The sequence below is a fragment of the Anarhichas minor genome, unplaced genomic scaffold, assembly GCF_050575085.1.
Source record: "Anarhichas minor isolate MPS153535 unplaced genomic scaffold, ASM5057508v1 ptg000026l, whole genome shotgun sequence".
NCBI classification, from domain to species: Eukaryota; Metazoa; Chordata; class Actinopteri; order Perciformes; family Anarhichadidae; genus Anarhichas; species Anarhichas minor.
The window spans coordinates 15,615,670-15,638,222 of record NW_027466472.1 but is presented as its reverse complement, the minus strand read 5'-3'; the positions used below and the strand labels follow the sequence as shown (position 1 = coordinate 15,638,222).

Here is a 22,553-nt window from a genome sequence, read left to right as displayed (position 1 = left end):
TAAAATCAATTTAACTATATTACAATTAGAAAAATCGAATTCAATAACTAATGTGTTAGTTTTTCATCACAATTCATTTACTTATAATTGATAGCAGAATTATTAATAATATCTGAAGAACATTGTGTCCCAGTGTAGTGGCTTAAACAATCCGCTAGATGGAAGACGTCAGCAATTTGTTTAAATTAGTTGGACGTGATATCAGTACACACTCCGGGCGGTAGGGGGCGAGCGTTCCCGGTAATAACCAGAGGGACTCTGATGTGTAGAGCAAGATACGCGTCAACCACATTCTGCGGCGTTTTTCGGTCTAGTCTCGGTCGGGGGAGAGACCGAGACCTTTCTTACGGGACGTGGAGTTCGCCGAGCTTCAACTCCGAGTGACCAGTTATCTTCTGCGATGTTAACGCAGAGCTGAAGCTACAGATCTGCTGGCTCTGATACATGACAGGTAACTTTGTGTTCACGTTATCACGTAGCCTAGCTTAACGTTACAGTTGTTCTTTATTAACGTGCGTTGTCTGACGTGCGGGTGTCTTGTTGTTATACATCCGACCCAGGCCAGTAGCGGCTCGCGCAGTCCGAACCAGGACGCGAGCTGAGTTAAACGCCAACGTTCGTCTGTAGAAAATACCGACACCGACCTAAACTGAGAAAAAAGCCACGAAAGCGCGAGCGCTCTGTAGCGTTACTTCCCCTTCGTTGGATGTTACACTTAATTTCCTAGTTAGCCGAGATGTTGAGCTAGCTAGCGTCAGACGTCCACACCTTCCAGACTCACACGGACCAGGCTGCTGTTCTCTAGTCGTGTTATTCCTCTCCGTGAAGGGATATGTGTTCGCAAACATGCCGCCAAGAACTCCCAAAACACCGCTAAACGGACACTAATAGGGGGTTTTGACTTATCGAAAGCCTGGTGATCAGCAAGCTAACGACAGTGGACACTCATTCATTCAGGAAGAAGAGGTACACTCGTGAAAACTAACCGTATTTCTTTGCTCTAAAACCGATTAATGCAGTCTCCTCTCCACGTTAACGTGGCATGTGTTCTAGGAGACAAAGTAGCTCCATTGTTTTTCAATTCTGAGCGTTGTGTAATCGATCAGCCGAGACAGAAACACTGAAATCAGGGACTCTGCTTTTGTCTTCTTCTCTCCAGCACACACCAGTCATGGACTTCAACAAATGTGTGGCCGTGTGGATATTTAGCTTGTGTCTCGCTGGAGAATGTTGGACCGAAAAACCGAGTTCACCCTCACCGGACAGTCAGACTGTAGAGAATGGAGTGTCAGGTGAGTGAACAGTGACTGCATTAGTGAATTGTAGCATTTTAATCGTTCATATGTATCCACATGTTAAACCGAGATTACACACGATTTAGAGTACTACTGTTCGTGCCACATCTTTTGTGATTGTGCAGACCCGATGTGGCCATGCTGAGAATAGTCCAGCTGGCGTTCTCCATTAAGTCCTCCAGCTCAGATCAATCCACATAGTCGCACAGGAGGTGATCGATCGACTGGTTAGTGGAGCACATGATCAGGGGTTCAATAGTGAGGTCATACTAATCAACATGTTAAATCACTTCCACTAAACCGTAAATTAGAGCCAGCTCATTAACATTTGGCTGTACAGTATTTACAACATACATTGCCATTCTTTATTACACTCTAATTGGTTTAAATTGGCATAAAACCGTTGGCCTGGCACAAGTCTAAGCAATCATTAAGTTATTTGCGCAGTACTTCATACTCTACATTGATATTATGTAGACACTCGTATCTTGGATTTGCCCTTCTTATCATGTGTGTCACCAGAATACTTAACGACCGAACCTAGTGTGTCGTGTTAAAGGCGAGGTGGGCCTCTCACAACAGCACACTCCTGCAGTGACTTACTGAAATTACATTATTTAGTGCAGATTTCTTTCCTTTTGAGTGAATTTTACAAGCTCCTGTTGTAAAAAAAAAAAAGAAGTCTTCTATCACTGTGATGATCTCTTACCATGAATGATAACAATGGTTGCATCTGCCGAGCATATCTTGATGTAATCTATGAAAACATAGCCTACGTAGGATAAGACATGCTATGTATGACTCGGGTTTTTTGAAGTGTGCTAGTGTACAAATTCATACCTATTTACAAAAGGCATAATCGTTGCGCAGACATTTTGTAGTATTGTGGGAAAATGTCGACATTGCTCATACACCTTTAGTGTTTGAAGCACATTTTTACTATTGTGTGTCACATGTCCCAGGAGGCCTCGGTGTGGGAAGAATTGACAGTCATTTTCAAGGCGTGACAGTAATTCTGAATGGAGAGGCATAATAACTGCTGCACTTATGAAGTGGCAAAGTTCTGGAGTTTGTTCTTCATCTACATGCAGGCACACAGAATGACTTGCATAACTTGAGCTCTTAAAAAAAAAAAAAAGAAGAAGTCAGTCTGACTGGTATGTAAATATCTAATCTTGTGTCTCCGGAGGGTTTTGAAGCCAGATGAGAACGAGGGCCAGGTCGTGTGCAGGTGGTAGGCTTTCACTCGGTAACTGTCACTCTTTGTTTAACACCGCGAGTGTGAAGGAGTAAGAGGAATCGCCTTTTCGGTATGTGGCCTTGCTGGTTCCCTGAGGCTGAATGCCGGCATGCTTTGGCTCAAAAATTAAATTTTCACTACACGGAAGTTCACGTTGTATATCAAACTTCCTAGTTCGTATAGAGGAACATAAGGCTCAATATGCCAACTAGAAAAACGTTGTTGTACACATTCATGGACACGGTGACCATTGCAGAGATTAACCTGTGACATAGTTTACTTTCTGTTTTGTCTCTCAAACCGCTGAGTCAACCTGTCATAACATATGGTTCTGGGAATAAATACAACATGGATTAGTATGATAAGTCTCAATGCCGATCCAGATGCCTGCAGTTGGTTATACACTATCGTGTGGGGGATGTTCTTGTTTGTAAAAACCAAGCTTAGGAAGTGCAACTTCCTCATGTTGGTGAGCAAGGCCGGCCACCCACTCAACCGTTCCCGTCACCTTCAGTCATTGTGGTTATAATTCCTTGAAATACTCCATAAAGCATACTGTGTTTGACATGGTTATGCTTCTTCTATAACTTAAAAGGCCTCCCTGAGAGGGGAAATCACACATTAACTGGAGTGTTGCATAAGTTGGACTTAAACTGAAGTGAATCAAATCTACACTTGTGAAGGTTTCAGGGGTAGTATGCTTGCAACCATGCTGCATTAAATTAATAATCCACATTTAAGTGTACTGTTGTTACATGTAGGACAACTGCTGAGTATCTGCAGTACATGACAAACAAGGTTTCATTTTAGTGGGAGTGGCGACATTATCTTTGATCAGAGGATCTGTAATCTGTCAGGAAGGAGAGGGAACACAGAGAGCAGACGGGATGGAGACGTACATGTCTGATGTATCTACGATTGATGAAGGAGCCCTACGCACTGAAGTCCTGACGGAGGCCCTGCTGTCAAAATGTTCAGTACATTTGATTGTAAACAACATTTTTACTAACAAACCCAAGTTTTCTTGTTAAACAGAACTGTGGAATACAAATTGAAGATAGATAAAATTATATTATAAAACTGAAAGCCTATTATTTATTGAAAGCCAATTTGCCTTGGGGCATCGCTGGCCTTTTGGTCTGACAGTCATGGTATCTGGCTTCTTGGTAACATCCCCACATTGAGTGAAAGGCTTTTATAAAGAAGGCTTTGTCTTCAGAGAGAGAGAGAGAGAGAGAGAGAGAGAGAGAGAGAGAGAGAGAGAGAGAGAGAGAGAGAGAGAGAGAGAGAGAGAGAGAGAGAGAGAGAGAGAGAGAGAGAGAGAGAGAGAGAGAGAGAGAGAGAGAGAGAGAGAGAGAGAGAGAGAGAGAGAGAGAGAGAGAGAGAGAGAGAGAGAGAGAGAGAGAGAGAGAGAGAGAGAGAGAGAGAGAGATTTTTTCTGCAAAAAGCACTGTGGGTCAAAGGTCATGAACATTGGTGGCCATCACAGGATTAGTTGAGATATTGTATTACTTTAATGCTTCAAATAGTATTTATTATTATTTTGATATCTGTCTTTACAGGCCTGGTTGTTTCTATTTTTAATTGTGAAACATTATTATGATTAGATATTCCTGATGTTGCTAAGAATGCACATTGGTGGTAAAATCTAAAATCTTCAGCCTACTCTAGTTTTCTGTAATATCATCTCGCAACAGGAAGGACCACGACTAGGATTTCCAACAAATGTCTTTTGAACAGTATTAATTCACGGTGGAGACCTGATGCAATAACAGAACGCTGTTGTTGTTTAATCCTCTAACAGTGAATGAAGACATTTCATTGCTCTCCCCTCTTTGTTTAGTCATCTTTGTTGTTGAGTTAGTAGTAGTAGTAACACCCATGGGTTTCGAAAGTGCCTGTAACACCACCTTGACATGACTCTGTTTCTCCACCAGACTTTTGTCGCATTGATGTGCCGCTATGCAAGGATGAGAATGGATTCCTCAGCTACGAGGCCATCCGTAGCATCCACAAGCAGATGGACGACGACGCGAACGGCAATGTAGACGTGGCGGAGACGGACGGCGTAAGTACCAGCCTTAAAAAAACAGTTCTCCCCAGGAGCTGCTGCTCTGTTGATATGCTGGTTTGCACAGACACGGAGGTGGTCTTCAGTCAGTCTAAAGAGGCTTACAGGTTTCACTATCGTAATCTGACTCGTCGCAGGATTTGCTGCTAAGACGCTCGGTTAACCACAGCCCTGTAATGTCCTTAACTTACTCACAGTAACTGGAGGATTTGTCCTGTTTGTGCTCCAGTGCCCTTTTTTTTGCTGAAGTTTTGTCAATAATTAACTGAAGTCACAGTAACTGTGGTTGTAACTGGCATGCATGTTGTAGACCTTGACGTTTCCACATCTGTACAAACACAACGAACAAACAAGGAGTATTTGCGTTCCTTTAATCAGACTCTGTGGTTTGTACCTCTGAAATGCATGACAAATAAAAAGTAGTCATAGCTGCCGGAAATCCAACCTGTCGCTTGTCAGACGTCACTGATGCCTTTTTAAAAGACGCTGCCTGTCGTCCATTTAGTACGGTTACGTCCTGAGCTCTAGTCTAAACTACACGTGGCCTTGAGGAGGGGCCCCTCTGGAGCCTCATTTCACTTTGGTTCAGTCTGTTGCATCTGGTTGAGGCCAGACCAAAAGTGCTCTCTGCTTTAAGAAGAGGCCCTTGGCATGCAAATACAACAAAGGCAGAAAATCAAGTGCAGCACAGTGAGCATCTGGGATGGCTTTGAGCCGAGAAATAGAAACGCTCAACGCGATTAGGAGCACTTCAAGACGGTAGTCCGACTTCCTGTTATCATACAGTGATTAAATAAAGAGGATGGCTGATTTCTTCATGAGCGAGATCAAAGTCTGCATCAGGTCTTGGCCACATTATACAGGTCCTGCTGATCCTCCAATGAATATCTTCTCAGGGTATTTCACCTGCAGCACAGACCGTTTCTCTACCCCGTAGTGAAGTCCTCCCACACAACTCTATCAAGACAGAAAGAAAGGCATCATGACGTATCGCTGTCTTGCACCCATGTTGCATGCGTTGGCTTTTGTGGGAGTGCAAGATGCTATGTATGTAACCGAGTTAGGCTGCAATATAGAGGGCAACCAGGAGTGTGCTTTGACCAATAGAGTCTACCTCCATAATTCAGATACGATTTTAGGGAAAACCGACTCCGTGTTTTTAATCGCCAAGTTGCGGAAAAACTCTAAGCGAGAAAGTAAATGAGAGTATTTCCCAAAATGTCGCACTATTACACAATCGTGAAAGCCAATTCCATTGACTATAGCGCCAGAATTGGCCATCATCCTCAGTTATTTTAGCCATTTAAATTGACGCCCACCAGTTAAAATTGTAAATCTTGATTTTATATAGTTGCCTCTCAGAACATTTATCATAAACACTTACCTACGTAACCCACAAGTGGCGTTTCTAAACATTGCAAATGGCAGTTTCTGTGTGCGGTTAAGTACATGGGCAGTAACTCCTGAATTAGGTAAGAGGAACCCCAGAACAATTGACTGAGTGGTACATTCAAAATCTTCATTGCAGCGTTGGTCAAAATAAGAAACACTCTGTATGCTGAGATTGTGTCAGTAATGGAGCTAAACAGCTGGAGCTGTTAGGTGTTATAACTCTGGGTGCAACCGATCACAAAACTCACGGTTCAGATGGTATCACTGTTTTTAAATCGACTACCTTTTCCCCCAGTTAAAACTTGTGCAAATTGGATTCTCTGAAACCACAACAAACCTCCTTGTCATTCTGCAGTTCCTGAGAGAAGATCTAAACTACCACGACCCCAAGGCCAAGCACAACACCTTCCACGGGGACGACCAGTTCATCAGTGTGGTGGACCTGTGGAACGCATGGAAGGGCTGTGAAGGTACTGCTTTGAGGCATTTGACTTTTCATAAAAGACTTTGGTTCTTGGTCTGTACAGCAGTGTTTTAAATAGCCAGTAAACTGGAGTGCATGTATTGTATGTTACCCCGGCTTGACATTCTCACTCGCCCAACAAAGGAGCAAGGCAGTTGGATCAGATGGCGTGTCAAGCAAAGTGCAGTCTGCTTATCAGCTCCAGCCAGCGGCAGAGTGGGACATCATTGACTCTGTCAGCACAAAATTCACACACCCTCACCTCCTTCTGCCTATCTGCTCCGCTGGGCTAGCGTGTGCTCTATGAGAGCACCCATGTCGTTTTACACCCTTTCTGGCGGCCTCCCCCCCCCCCCCCTTTTTTTTTTTTTGACTTATCCTGCATTGCAGTTTCTCGACAAGGCTCTGGAGGTTTGGAGGCAGGAAACTGGGGTTTTTGAACAACACATTTACACAGTCAGCCCACACTGTTGATGCTCTGCCAGGAGCTAGGGAGTGTGTTTCCCTTCCCCAGTTATTACTGTGGGGCAAGACAATGTATGCTGTGCAATAGGATACCTCATAGATCATTCAGGATCCCGCTTCACATGGTCATATAATATGGCTCATGTGTCGAGCTGTATAAACGGTGCAGGTAAGAAGTGTTACGATAGTGACACATAGTTGTTTCGGCTCTGCTTCTTTGGCCTGTACTGCAGCCAACTTTAATTCTTGCTTTCTTTTGCTTTCAGTCTGTTCTTGAGCAGATGAAACGCATGATCTGTTGGACTAGGTTCAACTTCTTGGCCTCAAGAAAAACCTCTTAATTGCCTTTTCCGATCGCCGTTAGGATCGGGCTACAGGTCAAGTACATTGTTCGCTCAATATAGACGTGAACGCCCTCAAACATCATAAAAGTTCAAAGTCGGCTGTCAATCAGGGGACATATTGTAGCCTTATCAGTACTGAACCCTGCAGGTTTTGGATGAGTGAGAATCAATGAGCACTGTAACTGTTTTTATTTTATTCCCCCCCCCCCCCCCCGCAGTGTATAACTGGACAGTGGATGAGGTGGTGGAATGGCTCATCACCTATGTGGAACTGCCACAATATGTGGAGGCCTTTCGCAAGATGCATTTCAATGGAAGTGTCATGCCAAGGTAAGAGACATCGTGACCCGTCTAATGTCTCCAAATGAACAGTGCGACACATACAAGTAGTGGTTTACATAAGACTGTTTAAGACTCTTTAGTGCCAGCTATTAAAACCCATTTCCATTGCTTTCTTTAAAAGTCATTTCATTCCCTATTCTGATCCGTCAGCATGTATTGTAATTCCCCTTAACTCGTGTCTCGTATGACCATTAGTGTTTAGATGATTTGTTAAGGGGTCACATGACACATGGCTCAAAATGTTTTACACCTTTTGCTCTTGATTCCTTGTTCCTGCGTACTGACCGCGTGTCTGTTTTCTGTCAGGCTCGCCGTGAAGAACACCACTCTGACTCTCTCCATTCTGAAGATTCTGGATCGCAGCCATGTGCAAAAGTTGCAGCTCAAGTCTTTGGACACCGTACTGTTTGGAGCGCCCCTGAGTACGTGACACTTTACTTTCATTTCCTGTTTGATTCATAAACTCATTCATACAACATGTAACGGGTTTGTTCTAGATAGTTTAAAACCCTGACTAGAGATGAAGAGGGGTTCGGTTTTATTATCTCTTTATGAAAGTTTCATTTCATTCCACTTTTATTTTCTGTTTGATAAGCAGGATATCTGGAAAAAATCAGTAAAACTTGGTGGAAAGACAAAAAAAACACATTGCCTTAACTGTAAAATATGTTAGAACTTTTTACTTAGTAAGTCGACACGTCATGTGACTCCCTCGCAGGACAAAAGAGAATTGATTTTACTGTGAAACATCTGGAGGAAGTTCTTCGCTTGTATTAGCGGCCTATTACCGTTGCCAACATCCTCACCACTGTTGCCAGCTGCTCATTTTCCATCAGCACTTTGTCCCTGTGATGTGGTCTGGTTTTGTTTTCACCATTTCTTTACTCACTTATTCATCTACTCGCTGATCTACTCATTTGATCACTTTAGTCGACCCACTTTTGATATGCGAGGGTGAAGTCCTGTTACAACCTGAAGGGAGGGTGGAACCGCTCTGTATTCCCGACACTCCTCTCTGCGTAGGGAGACAAATACTCGCACTACTTATTCTCTCTGCTCAACCTCCAGAACTACAGATTGTTGTCTTTCAGGTTGTCTTTCTTTTCATTTCTTTCCTCCCTAGAGGCCGGTAGCCTCACAAAGGATCGGGGTGTGTCTCAACTGTCATACCTCTTGGCAGGCTGAGCTGATGCTGTGATCAGATGTTACCAGAGTAACTGCAATTTTTATGTTTGACATTAAGAGCTTAGTTGCAGAGTCACAGTTGCATACTGATATTGTGCGCTGGACTAGACGCGTGTAGAGGCTTTCCCAGCCTTGAGGTTTGATCCTTTTTCACTGGAGAACTACTAAGCTGCATAAATAGTAACGTTGCATATTTGTGGGAGTGCTGATGGGGGCAGATGTATGTGATCACCAGAGAAACTGTGATGAGCCTTCATAGCAAGCAGTCATTAGCATTAGAAATGAATTGCACAGTGTGTAGTGGTCTGTGTCTGGCATGTGTCATTTTGGATGCGTTTAGTTCCGAGTCACACCCGGAGGAAGACATTAGCGAGTCTGGCTTTGACAGCCTCTTAAAGCCACGGGGTCCCACTAATAGTCAGTCTGACTCACTACACAGAGCAGCAGCATTTTGAGACACGTCTCACAATGGGGTGATCCTAATATAGTGGACAGGTGTGTAAAAACAATCGACCCAAGCACTTTTCCAGTTTTTGTGGTTAATTAAATGTCACTTTATGCTCCCTGGGTGGGATTTCTGAAAGGCAGTGAATGCAGTGTGATGACAGAAAGCAAACTGTTTCCTGTTTTGGACCGATAGTGTTGTAAGAGCGTTGAATAGAGCCGAGAGAACGGTCTAGCGCTATCTCGGAGACAATGCTCTGAATCTGTTTCCTTTAATCCTCTGTGCTCAGTCACAATGCAGACCCAAGACTAACAAAGCACACATGCAGTTTCATATCGTGAGCTCATTTTGGGGAGGTAATGATCTCCATATGCCGCCCTTAGAAGAGAAAAGAGCCGTATGCAACAGCTGTCCTGTAGATTGTCTGTCTCTCTCTCCTCTGGATTGTTACTTTTGACACAACAGTGGTACAGGAACATCTTTGTAAATATGTTTTAAGGTGGAATGTCCTCCTGATCACATCTAAAGAGAAACGAGCCTGTACTGACCCGTCTTCCTAATTCTACTTCCTTTTTGTCTCACTCCAGGGAGTAGAAGTCGCGTTTTTGACACCTCTTTCCCGCACACCCCTTTGCAGGTTTTGCAAGACAAACTCGTGTGGCTCGCAAGGCTGATAATTACGGCTGTGTGTCAACTGCTGCATGACGTCATCAAATGACAAATGGATGCCCATACTTTACTATGAGTTTTAATTTGACGACTGTGAAAGTTCTCCCCGCCTGAAAGCTGACCTGAAACTAATGTAAGGCTTCTTACAGGTGGGATAGCTGAGAATCTCTTACAGTGACATCATGGCATAATACTCACACTTGGTTATTATTAGGCTTTGATTCATAGCTCCTCGTGTTTATCAAATTGTTATAGTTGCCATTGTTTGGTTTTCTGTGCATGTTTGTTAGCATTGGTTACCAGACTGAAATAGGCCGTGTTAAGCTGGCTTTATGCCCCTCTCACCGCAACCTGAACTTGTGCTACTGGCTCTCTCTATTTGTGTTACTCCACAACACTTACGACCAGGCTATGTTTCAAGCTCAAGCTTTAAACCACATCCTTGCGAAGCTCGCTCATTGTTTGCAGCTTTATCTCGTGATCTAGATCTAAACTGCCTGGTGGAACAGATCCTATTCTGCAGCTTTATCCTATGATTTGGATGTTCATTGGCACGCTGAAGTAACTCCTCTTCTTTATTTTTCAGTGAATAGACACAACCACTTGAAGGACTTCATGCTGGTCGTGTCAATAGTCATAGGCATGGGTGGCTGCTGGTTCGCCTACATCCAGAACCGCTACTCTAAGGACCACATGAAGAAGATGATGACGGACCTGGAGGGCCTGCAGAGAGCTGAGCAGAGTCTGCATGACCTACAACAGAAGTGAGGGTTTTTTCCCACCACCCACACAGCAAACGGTGTTGCACTCTGCAAGTACTGCATTGTGCACACGTGAAACACAGCGGCACAGCTTTTTGTTCGTCTTCATTTTAGAACTTTTAAACATGCAACAAATACAATGACGCTCACCATCTTCTTGTCTACAGTAAAGGTCTCGAACTCTACCATAAACTGACTACAAGACCATTTTACCTCGAGAGCATTTTGATAAATGATGATTATCAGGCTTAAAACTAACATCAGGAAGTGTTGCACCGGCAATGCTGCTTGCATGTCTTGCATGTGCAGCGAGTTCTTCCTCACACACTCGTAGCTCATTGAGACACTGCGGCATTCTGCTGTCAACTTAATATTGAACTAATGAATCAGAATTAATATTGACAGACTCTGAACAGCATTTTGTTCTTTGTTACGAGTTTGACAACAGCCTCTCTCATTATAAAGCCTTTGGTGAGTCCCCGATGGTTTTATTTAAGTTATTTTCTTTTGTTGTTGGCTTAAGCAGGAATCGCTTGAAACGAGGCAGCGTGCAGGGAATCCTGCCAGTCCCGATGATTTTACAATGCAAATTCTAATTTGCATAGAGTGGTTCGCAATCCTATCTATGCTCTATATATCTGTCATTACTTGCACAGCATTGCATGTACACATTGCCACATTGTTCTAAAAAGGGAAGTTAAGAAAAGACTGGAAGAGCTGCACGATGCTTCATTAGACTGTAGATGGATCGACTTCAACGAGTCTCGTTTAAATTACATTTCACCATTTAGATCGGATGAAAAACTTGTATGACAAGATGTATATAATATCCATATGTGCATGTTTCAAGGAAGCGTAAGTGCAGTCTGAGTTGAGGTGCGCTGTTTGAACAGCTGGAACGGTATTTAAGCTAGTTTGACAACTCTGTACAAGTCGACCAATCAGGAGGTCGCCATCTGACTCGGCTGCAACACAGCGTTGCATTCGCAAGCTAACTCCCAGGTGCTGATGTTTTCATTTCCACACAGACTTGTGAAAGGGCAGAAAATACACCGAAAAGTACAAATGCGTTTTGGGTTGTTGGCTAATCTACTACAGCTTTCCAAAGCTGTTCGTTGTCATTTGGTCATTGTCATGATGATATGGATATGGCAGGTATTTTTTCGTTAATTAGACCAATTTTACTTAACAATAGCAGACGAGCACTGGTATATTGGGGAAACACTTGAGTGTTTTTGGTAGCACTGGCTGGAGTAGTGCAGGCTTTGTATCAGACTGCGGTGGTGAAGAGATACCGTAGTTCTCTGTTTCTTCAGCCCTCACCGGTGATCAAAAGCAGACATTTCCTTTCCTTGATCCTTCACAGTGAGAGGAGCCAGCTGAGGTGGCTGTTACCTGCTACCCTCTTCCCTTGGGGCTTTGCTTCAGGAAATACATCAACACTGATCTTTGGAATACTTTGTCTTTGATAGATTTCCCCCCAAAAATGGGTAACCTCAGTGAACCTGTCAGTTTAGCCATTATTAGGCCTACGTCTGCAGTATTACAGGATACTGCATGCTGACACCTGGTGCACTCAGGCCATTGCTGCCTTAATGATTAAATGTTAAGGAATGGGATGTTTTTAGAAGAGAGCAACACCCACATAGAGCCAAATTCAGAGAAAGAGTTGAAGGTTTTAAGACAAATCGTACTATTTTGGTCCTGTTAATACTTCAAGGAATGCTCAAAATGTGCTTTTAAGCGTGCACGGTCTCCTCTTATATCCTTTAAAGGATACTCAAACACATTTTCATCCGCAGATCAGGGTTGTTGTCAATGAACAGGGATCTGTAGGCATCGAAACCTTCAGTCTGTTATACTACCCTCATTACCCACATGAGTCACTCTTTGTGTCAGCTGTTTAGTAGACACACGGAAACACGCTATGCTCTGATGAATACAGCGACTAGAATGTAAAGACACGACTAAGATTTCACTGACTGAACCTGAACATTGGTGGTTGTGTCGGCGTTGGATTCTTCTTCTTCTGCACATCTTGTTTCACTGTAGTACCTCAGTCATAGCTGCTATGTTTGCATATTTTCATATAGTATACACGAGGAGCATTTCCTTGTTGGAGCTGTACAATACGGGAGTGGAAAGTATTTCCAGTGGGATTTGCCTACTTGATAGCAGTGAGGACAAACCATTGAGGTCCCTCTGTGGCTTTACACTTGTGAACCTGCCCCGGCCAACTTTTAATTTAGCTCTGACATTTCTTTCTTGCTCAGATAATTGCTCATGCCTAACTCTCCTCTGCAGATTAAACCAGAGCGCTTTTGTGCAGACTTTATTCAGCGTGTACCAAAAGTCATCGAAGCTGATTGTAGTCAGTGCAGACATTGCTTTATATTTCATATCCCAAAGTTATGGCTACTCATTGAGACTTACAATATGATTAATCTGCTGTAGTTCAGTAGGGTGTTGCGCAACCACATTAAAATCGAATCGGTGGTGAATGAGAGCTCAGAGGAAGGGCAAGAAAACCAATTGTCTTGCACCTGTTTCTCATAAAGTAGAAAATGTCCGATAATGCATAATGATTTCAAAACTCCCATTCATTATACTGGGGGGTTTGCAGTAGCTTGTGTATTAACCTTGTGTACTCCTAATAAAAAGAAAATGTTAAGCAGTCAGGCTAACCTATTTATCTACTGACAAAAGCAGGCGACTAAGTTTGTCCGACTTTTCAGAGTTGGTGTTAAGCATTAAAGTGTTCTAAATGGATATCAAATGATCGTGTAGGTCAGTGTGACGAGCAAGAAGAGACCTTTATCTCATGGAGCACGTGTTTGTGGAGCTGAGAGAGAGAGAGAGAGAGAGAGAGAGAGAGAGAGGTATGTCCTCTGTCTGTAGCCGTGCTTTTCTTCCTGATCCCTGCTGCCAGCTGCTGTCTTTCCACACCTTCAAGCAGATCCTGTGGTGGTGTCAAGTAGCCCGGCCCAGCCTGTTAGGAGACAGTGGGAGGAGGCTTTGGCTGGAGCTGGATTTCCTGGGTGCCTTTTTACAATGCCATTAGACCCGGCCTCTGCCTCACTGGTGGGAGATGGTGTTAAGCGGGACTGCTTAACATTTCCGCTCTAGTGCCGATTCATCCGCATTTGGATTGAGGTGCGGTGTGCAGACAGACATCCCGGAGAAGGACTAGGCGACAAGGACAACAGCACTGCATAGGATAGCTACTTTTCTTTCCACACAATATGTTATCAGCTTAGGAGAAGTAGGATGAATACAAACATAGTAATATCAGTGCATTGAAAAGTTGCGGGTTATCTTTTACCTTCTCCTGCAAAGTGTGCAGAGACATTCTTCGTCCTGTCTTGTGATGCAGCTCCGGTGAAACAACATTTGTACACGTCTGTAGTTCTGCCAGCGCTCCCGAACCTTAGCTAGAGAATGACAGCGGTCAGGGTCGAAAGCATTAGCCAGACTGCCGACCACCCACATTTTTCCATAGCTAGCTCTCTGGATCACCTTTCATTTCTCTGCTGTTGTGTTTGGCCTGACAGGAGGAGAGTGCTTCCCCCTAGTGCCTGAAATGTAGTACTGCGCCCTGCCCTTTCATATCTGGAGACCGAAAGCGGCATTCTTTTTAATGACTCTGTGCAGGCGACGGCTTGTTTTTGACTTGTCATTTCTCAGGAACGCCTGGAGGGAATGCCTTCAGTGAACAAACATTCACCTGGAATCAAGGATAACCTGATCAGACTTTGGAAGTCAAAGGTCATGTGACCTCATTACCGTCTAATTTTCGCGATATCTCAGAAACGCCTTGAGGGAATGTCTTTTAAATTTGGCACAAATGTCCACCTGGACTCGAGGGTTAACTGGCTATAATTTGGTGGTCAAAGGTCACTGTCAACTTGTTTTTGGCAGTAATTTAAGAATTGAAATGCTAGTTATGATGAAACGATGACATTTTGGAGAGACATGGATGTAAACTGCAACATGACAGGTTGACAGAGGCGGTAATTCTAGTTTTGTTGTAGATCTGTTGTGTCATAAGTGGCAGTATTGCATATAATAATGTCTTAATAACTGCTTAGCCAGATGAGGGACTGTTTTTTTTTTTTTTTTTTTGAAAGTCTTCTAAAAAAAGACTTTCTTTAGAAAAAGAGGGGCGTGTCACCCACATGACATCATTTTATATAATTGCTTCATGGGTGATAAGCCCCTCGTTCTTAAAAGTAGACTTTTTTTTTAAGATGCTAGTCTAAAAATATCCCACGTACAGACCCGACACATGATACTACAGCAGCATTGGGTACCACACTGTACCGTTCTAAAGTTACGCGGTGGCAGCTGTTCTCATTCTTCGCTCTGCTCCCTCTGATGTCCGTTTATTGTGAGCTGCCTAGCAGCTGGCCGTGGCTCTCTGCTCTCTCTACATGTTAGCCATTGTTTCCGGTGATTCATAGGTGATGCAAGTCTTAGATTCCACAAATACATGGTGCTCACAGGCTTCCACGTCATGCCTGCCCACAGACACCGGCACCTACGACGCTATGTTTCTTTGTTTGGCGGCGAAAGGATGTCTTCCTTCTAAAATGAACATGAATGTAAGACATCTGATTCTCTGTGTTTCCTCTCCTTGTCCCTCAGGCTGCAGATCGCCCAGGAGGAGCACCGCACGGTAGAAGTGGAGAAGGTGACCCTGGAGCAGAAGCTGAGGGACGAGATCAACGCGGCGAAGCAGGAGGCCCAGCGGCTGAGGGAGCTGCGCGAGGGCACCGTGAACGAACTGTGTCGCCAAAAATACGCTGAAGAAGAGCTCGATCAGGTAGATGCAAAGTGATGAATGTGATTTCAACATGGAGTTTGTAGTGAAACACACAGAGGAGAAGCACTGAAAGTGAGTGGATCGTGTGAACTCCCAAGGTGGCAACTGCGCAGTATGTTTAGTGTGATCAGATTCACAGTGGCTATAGTATACGTACGCCCACCGTAGTTTTTGTCCTTTAGGAATTTGGCAGGAACGGCCGAGCACATCCCACACAAGTAAGTGAAACACATGAAGGTTTGCTCGAGGGACTATCGCAGTGATCTGACTCAAGACACTTTTGTCACCGTTTTGTTTTTGTCATTCAGAAACACGGTGATAAATTGGAAAGATTCAGGGCTTTCGGATTCAGTGTAGTTTCAAGACGCTTAGAGGCAAGTGTTGAGATCCATCAGTCCATAAATATAAACACCGGTTCAATTATCTTTGACTTTTGGTGAATGTAGGATTGAGACGTCTTTTGTTCGTGTAGGTCATGAAACTTAGTGACAACTTACTGCAAACGAGCAAGTTGTGTGTTCGTTAAGTATGAAATTAGTAAGAGATTTGTTTTTTTAAGTAGCACATTCTTTATGTAACCAATCTTACATTTTGGTTAGAAAATTTCACACGAAAAATGTGCAATTCTCCTATTAAAAAAAATCGGAAAGTCCCCAAAATACAATAATCACTGTCAAGAATGCGTTGCTAGATGATCTGAAATTTATGAGTGCGTTGGTTTTATAAATTTGTCACCTGATGGTTGACGTTTGTTGCAGGTGCGCATGGCGTTGAGGAAGGCAGAGAAGGAGTTGGAGTCTCGGAGCAGCTGGTCACCGCCAGAGTCTCTCCAGAAGTGGCTGCAGCTCACCCACGAGGTGGAAGTGCTCTACTACAACATCAAGAAGCAAAACGCTGAGCGGCAGCTCCTGGTGGCCAAAGAAGGGGTAAGCATGTACACACCTAAAGGGGAACGTAAATGACTATCTATGGATTATATTACAAAGTAGACTAGCCTCTCCATAATATCTAAACATGAGAGATTGTATATACATTTTTTGGTCATTTGTTTTCACAGGCAGAGAAGATAAAGAAAAAGAGGAACACTCTGTTTGGGACTTTCCACGTGGCTCACAGCTCCTCTCTGGATGATGTGGACCACAAAATACTGGCAGCAAAGTAAGTCAGAGATCGTAACTGTGGAGTACGTTGAATAGAATTTTAGAAAACATGTGACTCAAGCTTCGTTTGTACAGGATTAACATTACAGGGGAAGGGAGGGTAATAAAGTATTCACCGCACACTGTAATACGACTCCTCGTCCTGGACAGCATTTTAACAATCCCAAAAATACCCGGATGTGGTCTGTAATAGACACGGACATTCTGTAAGACTAGTCAAAGAGAGCCCTAACACCAGTAGCTGACATCACAACAGCACAGCTTTTGATAAAATGTCTCTTTTTGAAGTGATAATAAGTGACTTCTCCTCTTGACTTACTTCTCCTCTCCTACTTCCCCCTCATCCGTCCACAGACAGGCCCTGGGCGAGGTGACGGCTGCTCTGCGGGAGAGGCTTCATCGTTGGCAGCAGATCGAGATCCTCACCGGTTTCATCATCGTCAACAACCCGGGCCTCCCTTCTCTGGCCTCGTCCCTGAACCTGGACCCCAGCTTCTCGGGCGGCAGGGCCACACCTCAGCACTTCATCATGTCCGACGACATGGACGACTTGGACGAGGATATGGTGCCCGGAACTCTGCAATGTAAGAGTTCGTCCGAATCTCTTGCCAGTTCTGGGGGATTTAGCAAACGATCCACTAAACACTCCAAGGCTCTGCTGGGGAAATACAAAAGTCAGCCCTCGTGAGAATTTGGACCTTTTTTTTTTTTTTTGTTATGCTACAATTACCGGAATCTGTCCTTGTGGCCTCCCTGGTGATGGAGGTAGTGAGGGTCACGCATGTCTACGATTGAATGAGTGTTGTTTTACATCTGTATAATGTGTAAATGTAAGTTCACATCAATGTCTTGTTCTTTTACACACAATACCAGTTCATGCCTTTTGTTGGTGGTTCTCATTTTGGATACAATTGTTACCTTGACTCTCGGTCTATAATGGAGACTGAACTGTGACTTTCCTCTGGAAACTGAAATGTCAAGAAAAATACAGCTCTTAATGAGAACCCGTTTCTGTGCTGATCTTATTGCAGTGGTTGTGTCCTAATATGTGCTACAGACCTTTTGCATCTGATTTTGGTCAAACAGCTGCAACCAAATGAAGCCCAATTTAAATTCTTATGTAGCTTGAATATGAGAAAAATATATATACACACAAAAATCTATTATTTTTATTTTTTTTTAAATCCTTGTGTAAAAGAACATGTTTTCATTGCAGGAGTCTTGGATTAAAACATCTCACACATCTTAATCTCATCAAAGCAACCAACAAAGTTCCGATGACCATAACGCTCATGTGCTCTTTAATTTACTTATTATTATTATTATTATTACGGCAAAACTTTTATACACGTTAGTTTCGGGTTTGACTAACTGCAGGCAAAACTGTTTCTGCAGAATCCTTATTCCGACCAAAATAGTGAGTAAGTCTTTTAAGCAACATTAATTGCGCTCCCTATCTCCCTCCCCTCTCTCCCTCCACCACCTCTCTGGCATTTGGCTTCCACCGCTGTCTCGTCGGGCTAACCACAGACGGCACCCGACTGTTGGAACGGCGAGCCGGCGACCCGTGGTCCGTCGGTTCAGACTGTCGGCAGTTGTGGAAATACCCTGGTTGGCCATTTATTACCCCCCCCCCAGTCCTCAGTTTGACACCCCCGTCTCTTCCCTTGACTCAAAGCCCCGCGGAGCTGCAGCGTGTTATAACTGGACCGTACGATGCAGATGGACACAGCTGAAAGAGAAACGACTCCTTGCTGCGTTCATCTGACCTCCCCGTAGTTGCTTGCTTGCCACATTTATCTCCTCTAAACCTCGTCACCACGCGGTGCACCCCTTCTTTCTCCCCAGAGTGATTCATCACTTCCTTTCATAAATGGCCGAATAATTGTATTTACCGTCACCGTTTGTCCCTTTTTGTTTAATTTAATATTTGTCCTTGTGTGAAGGAGAGAAAACGGTGGTGCTGGGATTTTATCACAATTTCATTATGTTAAATCAGTGGAGACGTAATCGTATTCCGAGTTTAATGTCATTAAAAGAAATGTATCCCAGCACCGGAGTATCTTTCCACTAATCTCGCCTTGTCCGTCCGACTGTATTTCACAAGTGGTTGTTGATGATGCTGTTGTTTTGTGCCCACAGCTCCCAGTATGATGTCCCTGCGCCAACGCCACATTGACCCCCAGCTGGCCATGGGCTCCCAGAGGTTGGTAGAGAGTTGCCTGTTGGCGGGGCAGCAGGGGGAGGCGGCCCTATACCCCTCCAGGTCTAGGGCCGCCCTCAGACAGTCCCGCAGCCAGTCGTTTGGGCAGCTCGATTGTGTCCCTCTGCCTCTTTCCTCGGCCATGTCTCACCCCTCCGTCATCTCTACCTCCAACCTAAACCCTCATTCCCAGTCCTCCTTGATCTCCTCTTCCTACTGCTTGCCCAGCTCTGTGGGCGGTGTTGAAGCCCCTCATTCCTCCTCTCATCTATATCACGCTTCTTTCCAGCCCATGGATCCCATTCCTGATTTCACCTTCTCAGATGTCTCCAAAGCACTCCCCTCATACAGCGACAGCTTCGGGTACCCGTCTCTTTCCGATTCTCCACACACATCGCATGTGCGTGGATGCGTGTTATACCACCTGCCGTCATTTGTGTGCATCGTAGCGTTGGTAACTTCATCTGTCCATTTTATTTTGCTCTGATCTCTTTAGTGTTCGTTTTCTTTCCATTGTTTTTCTTTCACGTCATTGTACCCGATGTGGCATTACAGGACCTACATGTATGCATACTTTCAACCTCTCTGTGTTCCTGTTCTTTGCCTGCACAACTAACAAGTGTGGAGTTCCAGGCTGTGCCCAGCGTATGTCCCAACCCCAGCATGCAAGGCTTCAACTTTAATCTGTATTGGTTTGTTATTGTCCTCGTTTCCTCTAACTTGTGTCCCTCCCCCTTTCCCACAGGGACCTAAATCGCTCCGACTCCGACTCCTCCCTGTCCCTCTCTCAAGTTGGCGATCGGCTATCTGCCTACAGCTCCAAAGGCCACCTAATCAAGCCCACCTCCCTCCTTCACAGCCTGTCCGGCCGCGCAGATGACGCCGTCTCCCTGCATGCTCACACCCCCAACGGAGGGAACCGCATTCACGAGTTCAGTCCTACAGAGCAGCCCCATACTCCCGACAGCCCCATACTCATGAAGGTGTACGGCACGGAGCAGTCGCCCAGCGTGGGAGAGATCAACAGTCTGTCGGAGTCGTCCCGCTCGCTCAGCCCCAACTCCACTGAACCTGACACACCGTCGCCAACAGGAGGGCAACCGGGGGCGAAGGGGAACACCCGCATCCCGCAGCTGTCCTCCAAGAAGAGCCCGCTGGAGGAGGACAGCGGCTCCACGGGAGAAGACACAGATTCCACTGCCAGCCGCAAGAAACACACCTTCAAGATCTTCAAGAAACAGAGGAAATAAGTGCTACATGAACTACAGGCTTTCACAGCTGTTTGACTGTATTCCTCTGGTCTGTTTTAGAAAGAAGAAAATGTTTGCGGGTGCATTGATGGTCAAACGATGGCACAATTTGTTGCATCTTTCTGTAGGTACGACACCTACTCTAAGAAACTGTGGGAGCAACCAGCTGTTGGGTTTTATCTGCTTATTGGGTCAATGTTGAATTTGTGGGTTTGTATATTGGAATGTAAAGTATTATTTATTCTGCAGGAAGTTGTGGTGGTCTCCAGAGGGAAAGATGTCTGCCAGTTGGTTTTTCTTTCTTGTTCTACAATCTATAACATTTTGCATGTCTTCACTTTTGTTTGACTGATACTCGAATGCCCTTAGTGTTTGCTTGGTTCTTGTCGTTAACCTGCCGAGACAACACTTGATGTTTCTTTTATTACTACCTAACCTACAAGTCCAAAGTGAATGTGCACTCCCCTGTTCCTCACTGAGTACTTTGTTTTTATTGAAAGTTACACGTTTTTTTTTTTCTTTTGTTGTCTTCTTGGCAGCGCAAATGACACATTCAGGAGATCCTCACACAGACGAGTAGAAGCTCGGACTGTTACATTTGGGACTCGGTACATGTTTGACAGACAAAAGTGAAATTTAAAAGCTGTTTGATCACAGCAATAGTAGCTTCTCGGTTTGATTTATACTCCCTAAAAGTGTAAAACAATATAGATTAAAAAATGCTTATGATTTTCATTTGATCTCATCCAAGAGCACCTGGATGACATCACTGTGTGTATAAAATAGATTCCAAAAGGAGCATCACACTGCAGCATCAGACCTTTTTGCTTTATTTTTAGTATTTAATTGTTGAGTGGATAAAACATTAGAGAGTAAAAGAAGTGCTTTGCTTAAATGTCCAGCTTTCCAACCATACAAACAAATGTAACCACTGATTAATATTTGGATGAACATGTGTCTTAATGGAGGTGTTTGAATTTCCTGCATTAAGTATCCAGTTCAAATATTAATGTTACCAAAAAAAACATAATTACCAATGAGTTTGCGTGACAATGAACTTTTATCTGGCTTTCTGTGGATTTAGAAAATTAGGGTTCTACTTTGGAGAAAGTGTTTAACATGAAAACATATGAATCAAAGGATTTAACTCAAAACACTTGAAGCACATTTTTGTTCAACTATTAAAAGAAAACCTTTGTTTTTAAAGATTGTCATCTTAGCAGATAAATGGGATCCAACGTGTTGACTGGCTGCCAGTTTAACTTGGATTTGTCTCCTGCTGTCAATGGACAAAAACAAAGTCATTCAGTAAGAGATGGGTGCTGGTAAGGGCTACAGTTACAAGACAAAATCATTTGCTCTGTGTAATACGGACGTTTTCAAGTTGCAGCCACCTTGTAATCGACATTGACATATGGAAGCTCAAGACCAATCACGTCAAAGTGCCAAATCACTATCTCTGTCGGAGGGCTTTGTATTTGTCGTGTGTGAGCACCCTTTTGCACACAACGCAAAACCACATGATGTATATACATACAGTATGTCATGTGTATCCTGAGTTCAAACAATGAATGTCAAAGGGTATCGTTTCCGTGACGGTATCATCAGTACAGTATGTTTACAGTTGTTACAGATAATTACACTCCTCAGATTATCACGACAGAGAACATTGTGCCAGTTTTAATATTGACGGCTTCTTATGAGCACAGAACTATGCATCAGTAGTTGTAGGTGATTACTAAAGGACGCCGGTACGCTTGGGGCGCTCCTGACCGATGAAAAACCAAAAAGTGCTGCAAAAGACACAGTCGGCCTCCCCCAGCCTCACAATGTAACAGGTGGTTTGGATGCATAAGACATGTTTGAATATTTTATTTTAGAAACCAGCTTCAAAAAAAGAAAAATCTTATTTCCTACTGGTACTTTTTTGAAAGTGTCATTTGTACTTTTTTTGCACGACCGAGCTGTAAATGGATTCTGCCATCTGAATGTGTGCGAGCGTGTGTGTGTGTGTGTGTTTGTCTGCTTCCAGTATAATGGGTTGTAATGTTGATGCATGTCAACTGCAGTAACAAAACCTACATTGGGTTAAAAGAGTGGATCCGCTTAAATTCGTTACTCCCCACCCTACTTTTTTTTTTTTTCCTTCTCTTTTATTTTGAGCTATTTATGAATACAAACGGTATATTTGTACAGAGAAAATGATAATTTTGCATCTTCTGTGATGGTCTAAACTTTTATGGCACTTCTGCATGATAGCAATAAACTATTTTGAATGAAAGATGAGCTGATTTGTCGTAGACGTTATATACACCACATGCTGCACTTAACACTCAAGACATCTTCCCATCTTTAGACTGAAAACAAAGGTGTCTTCTCTTAAATTGAATTTCTCAAAGATGTCAGTGTACTTTAACAAGTTTGCCCCGAAACAAAGAACTATAGA

General features: G+C 43.8%; 1 protein-coding gene and 1 long non-coding RNA gene across 23 annotated transcripts; both read left to right on the top strand.

Moving 5' to 3' along the window:
- The first annotated feature begins 286 nt into the window (after positions 1 to 286).
- On the top strand, positions 287 to 22,393 carry stim1a (stromal interaction molecule 1a). Of its 22 annotated transcripts, XM_076100794.1 has the most exons (18): positions 292 to 451; positions 1,160 to 1,292; positions 3,393 to 3,507; positions 4,473 to 4,603; positions 6,354 to 6,468; positions 7,489 to 7,600; positions 7,919 to 8,034; positions 10,498 to 10,675; positions 15,317 to 15,494; positions 15,677 to 15,712; positions 15,803 to 15,868; positions 16,253 to 16,420; positions 16,552 to 16,652; positions 17,009 to 17,238; positions 18,797 to 18,860; positions 19,147 to 19,220; positions 19,413 to 19,502; positions 19,603 to 19,625. In XM_076100794.1, exons 2-18 carry the CDS (start codon positions 1,281 to 1,283, stop codon positions 19,608 to 19,610), a joined length of 1,794 nt encoding a protein of 597 aa, XP_075956909.1. In that variant the 5' UTR covers positions 292 to 451; positions 1,160 to 1,280; the 3' UTR covers positions 19,611 to 19,625. The 22 variants fall into 22 exon arrangements, 21 of the variants coding, with proteins under 21 accessions (XP_075956900.1, XP_075956890.1, XP_075956892.1 ...); XM_076100785.1 differs by having other exon boundaries at positions 287 to 451; positions 18,797 to 19,311; positions 19,603 to 19,883; XM_076100788.1 differs by lacking the exon at positions 19,413 to 19,502 and having other exon boundaries at positions 289 to 451; positions 19,147 to 19,257; positions 19,603 to 22,393.
- LOC142959495 (uncharacterized) lies at positions 6,475 to 7,474 on the top strand. The gene is made up of 2 exons (XR_012956213.1): positions 6,475 to 7,095; positions 7,193 to 7,474. It is a non-coding gene; the product is annotated as an uncharacterized LOC142959495 (long non-coding RNA).
- Positions 22,394 to 22,553: the final 160 nt, after the last annotated feature.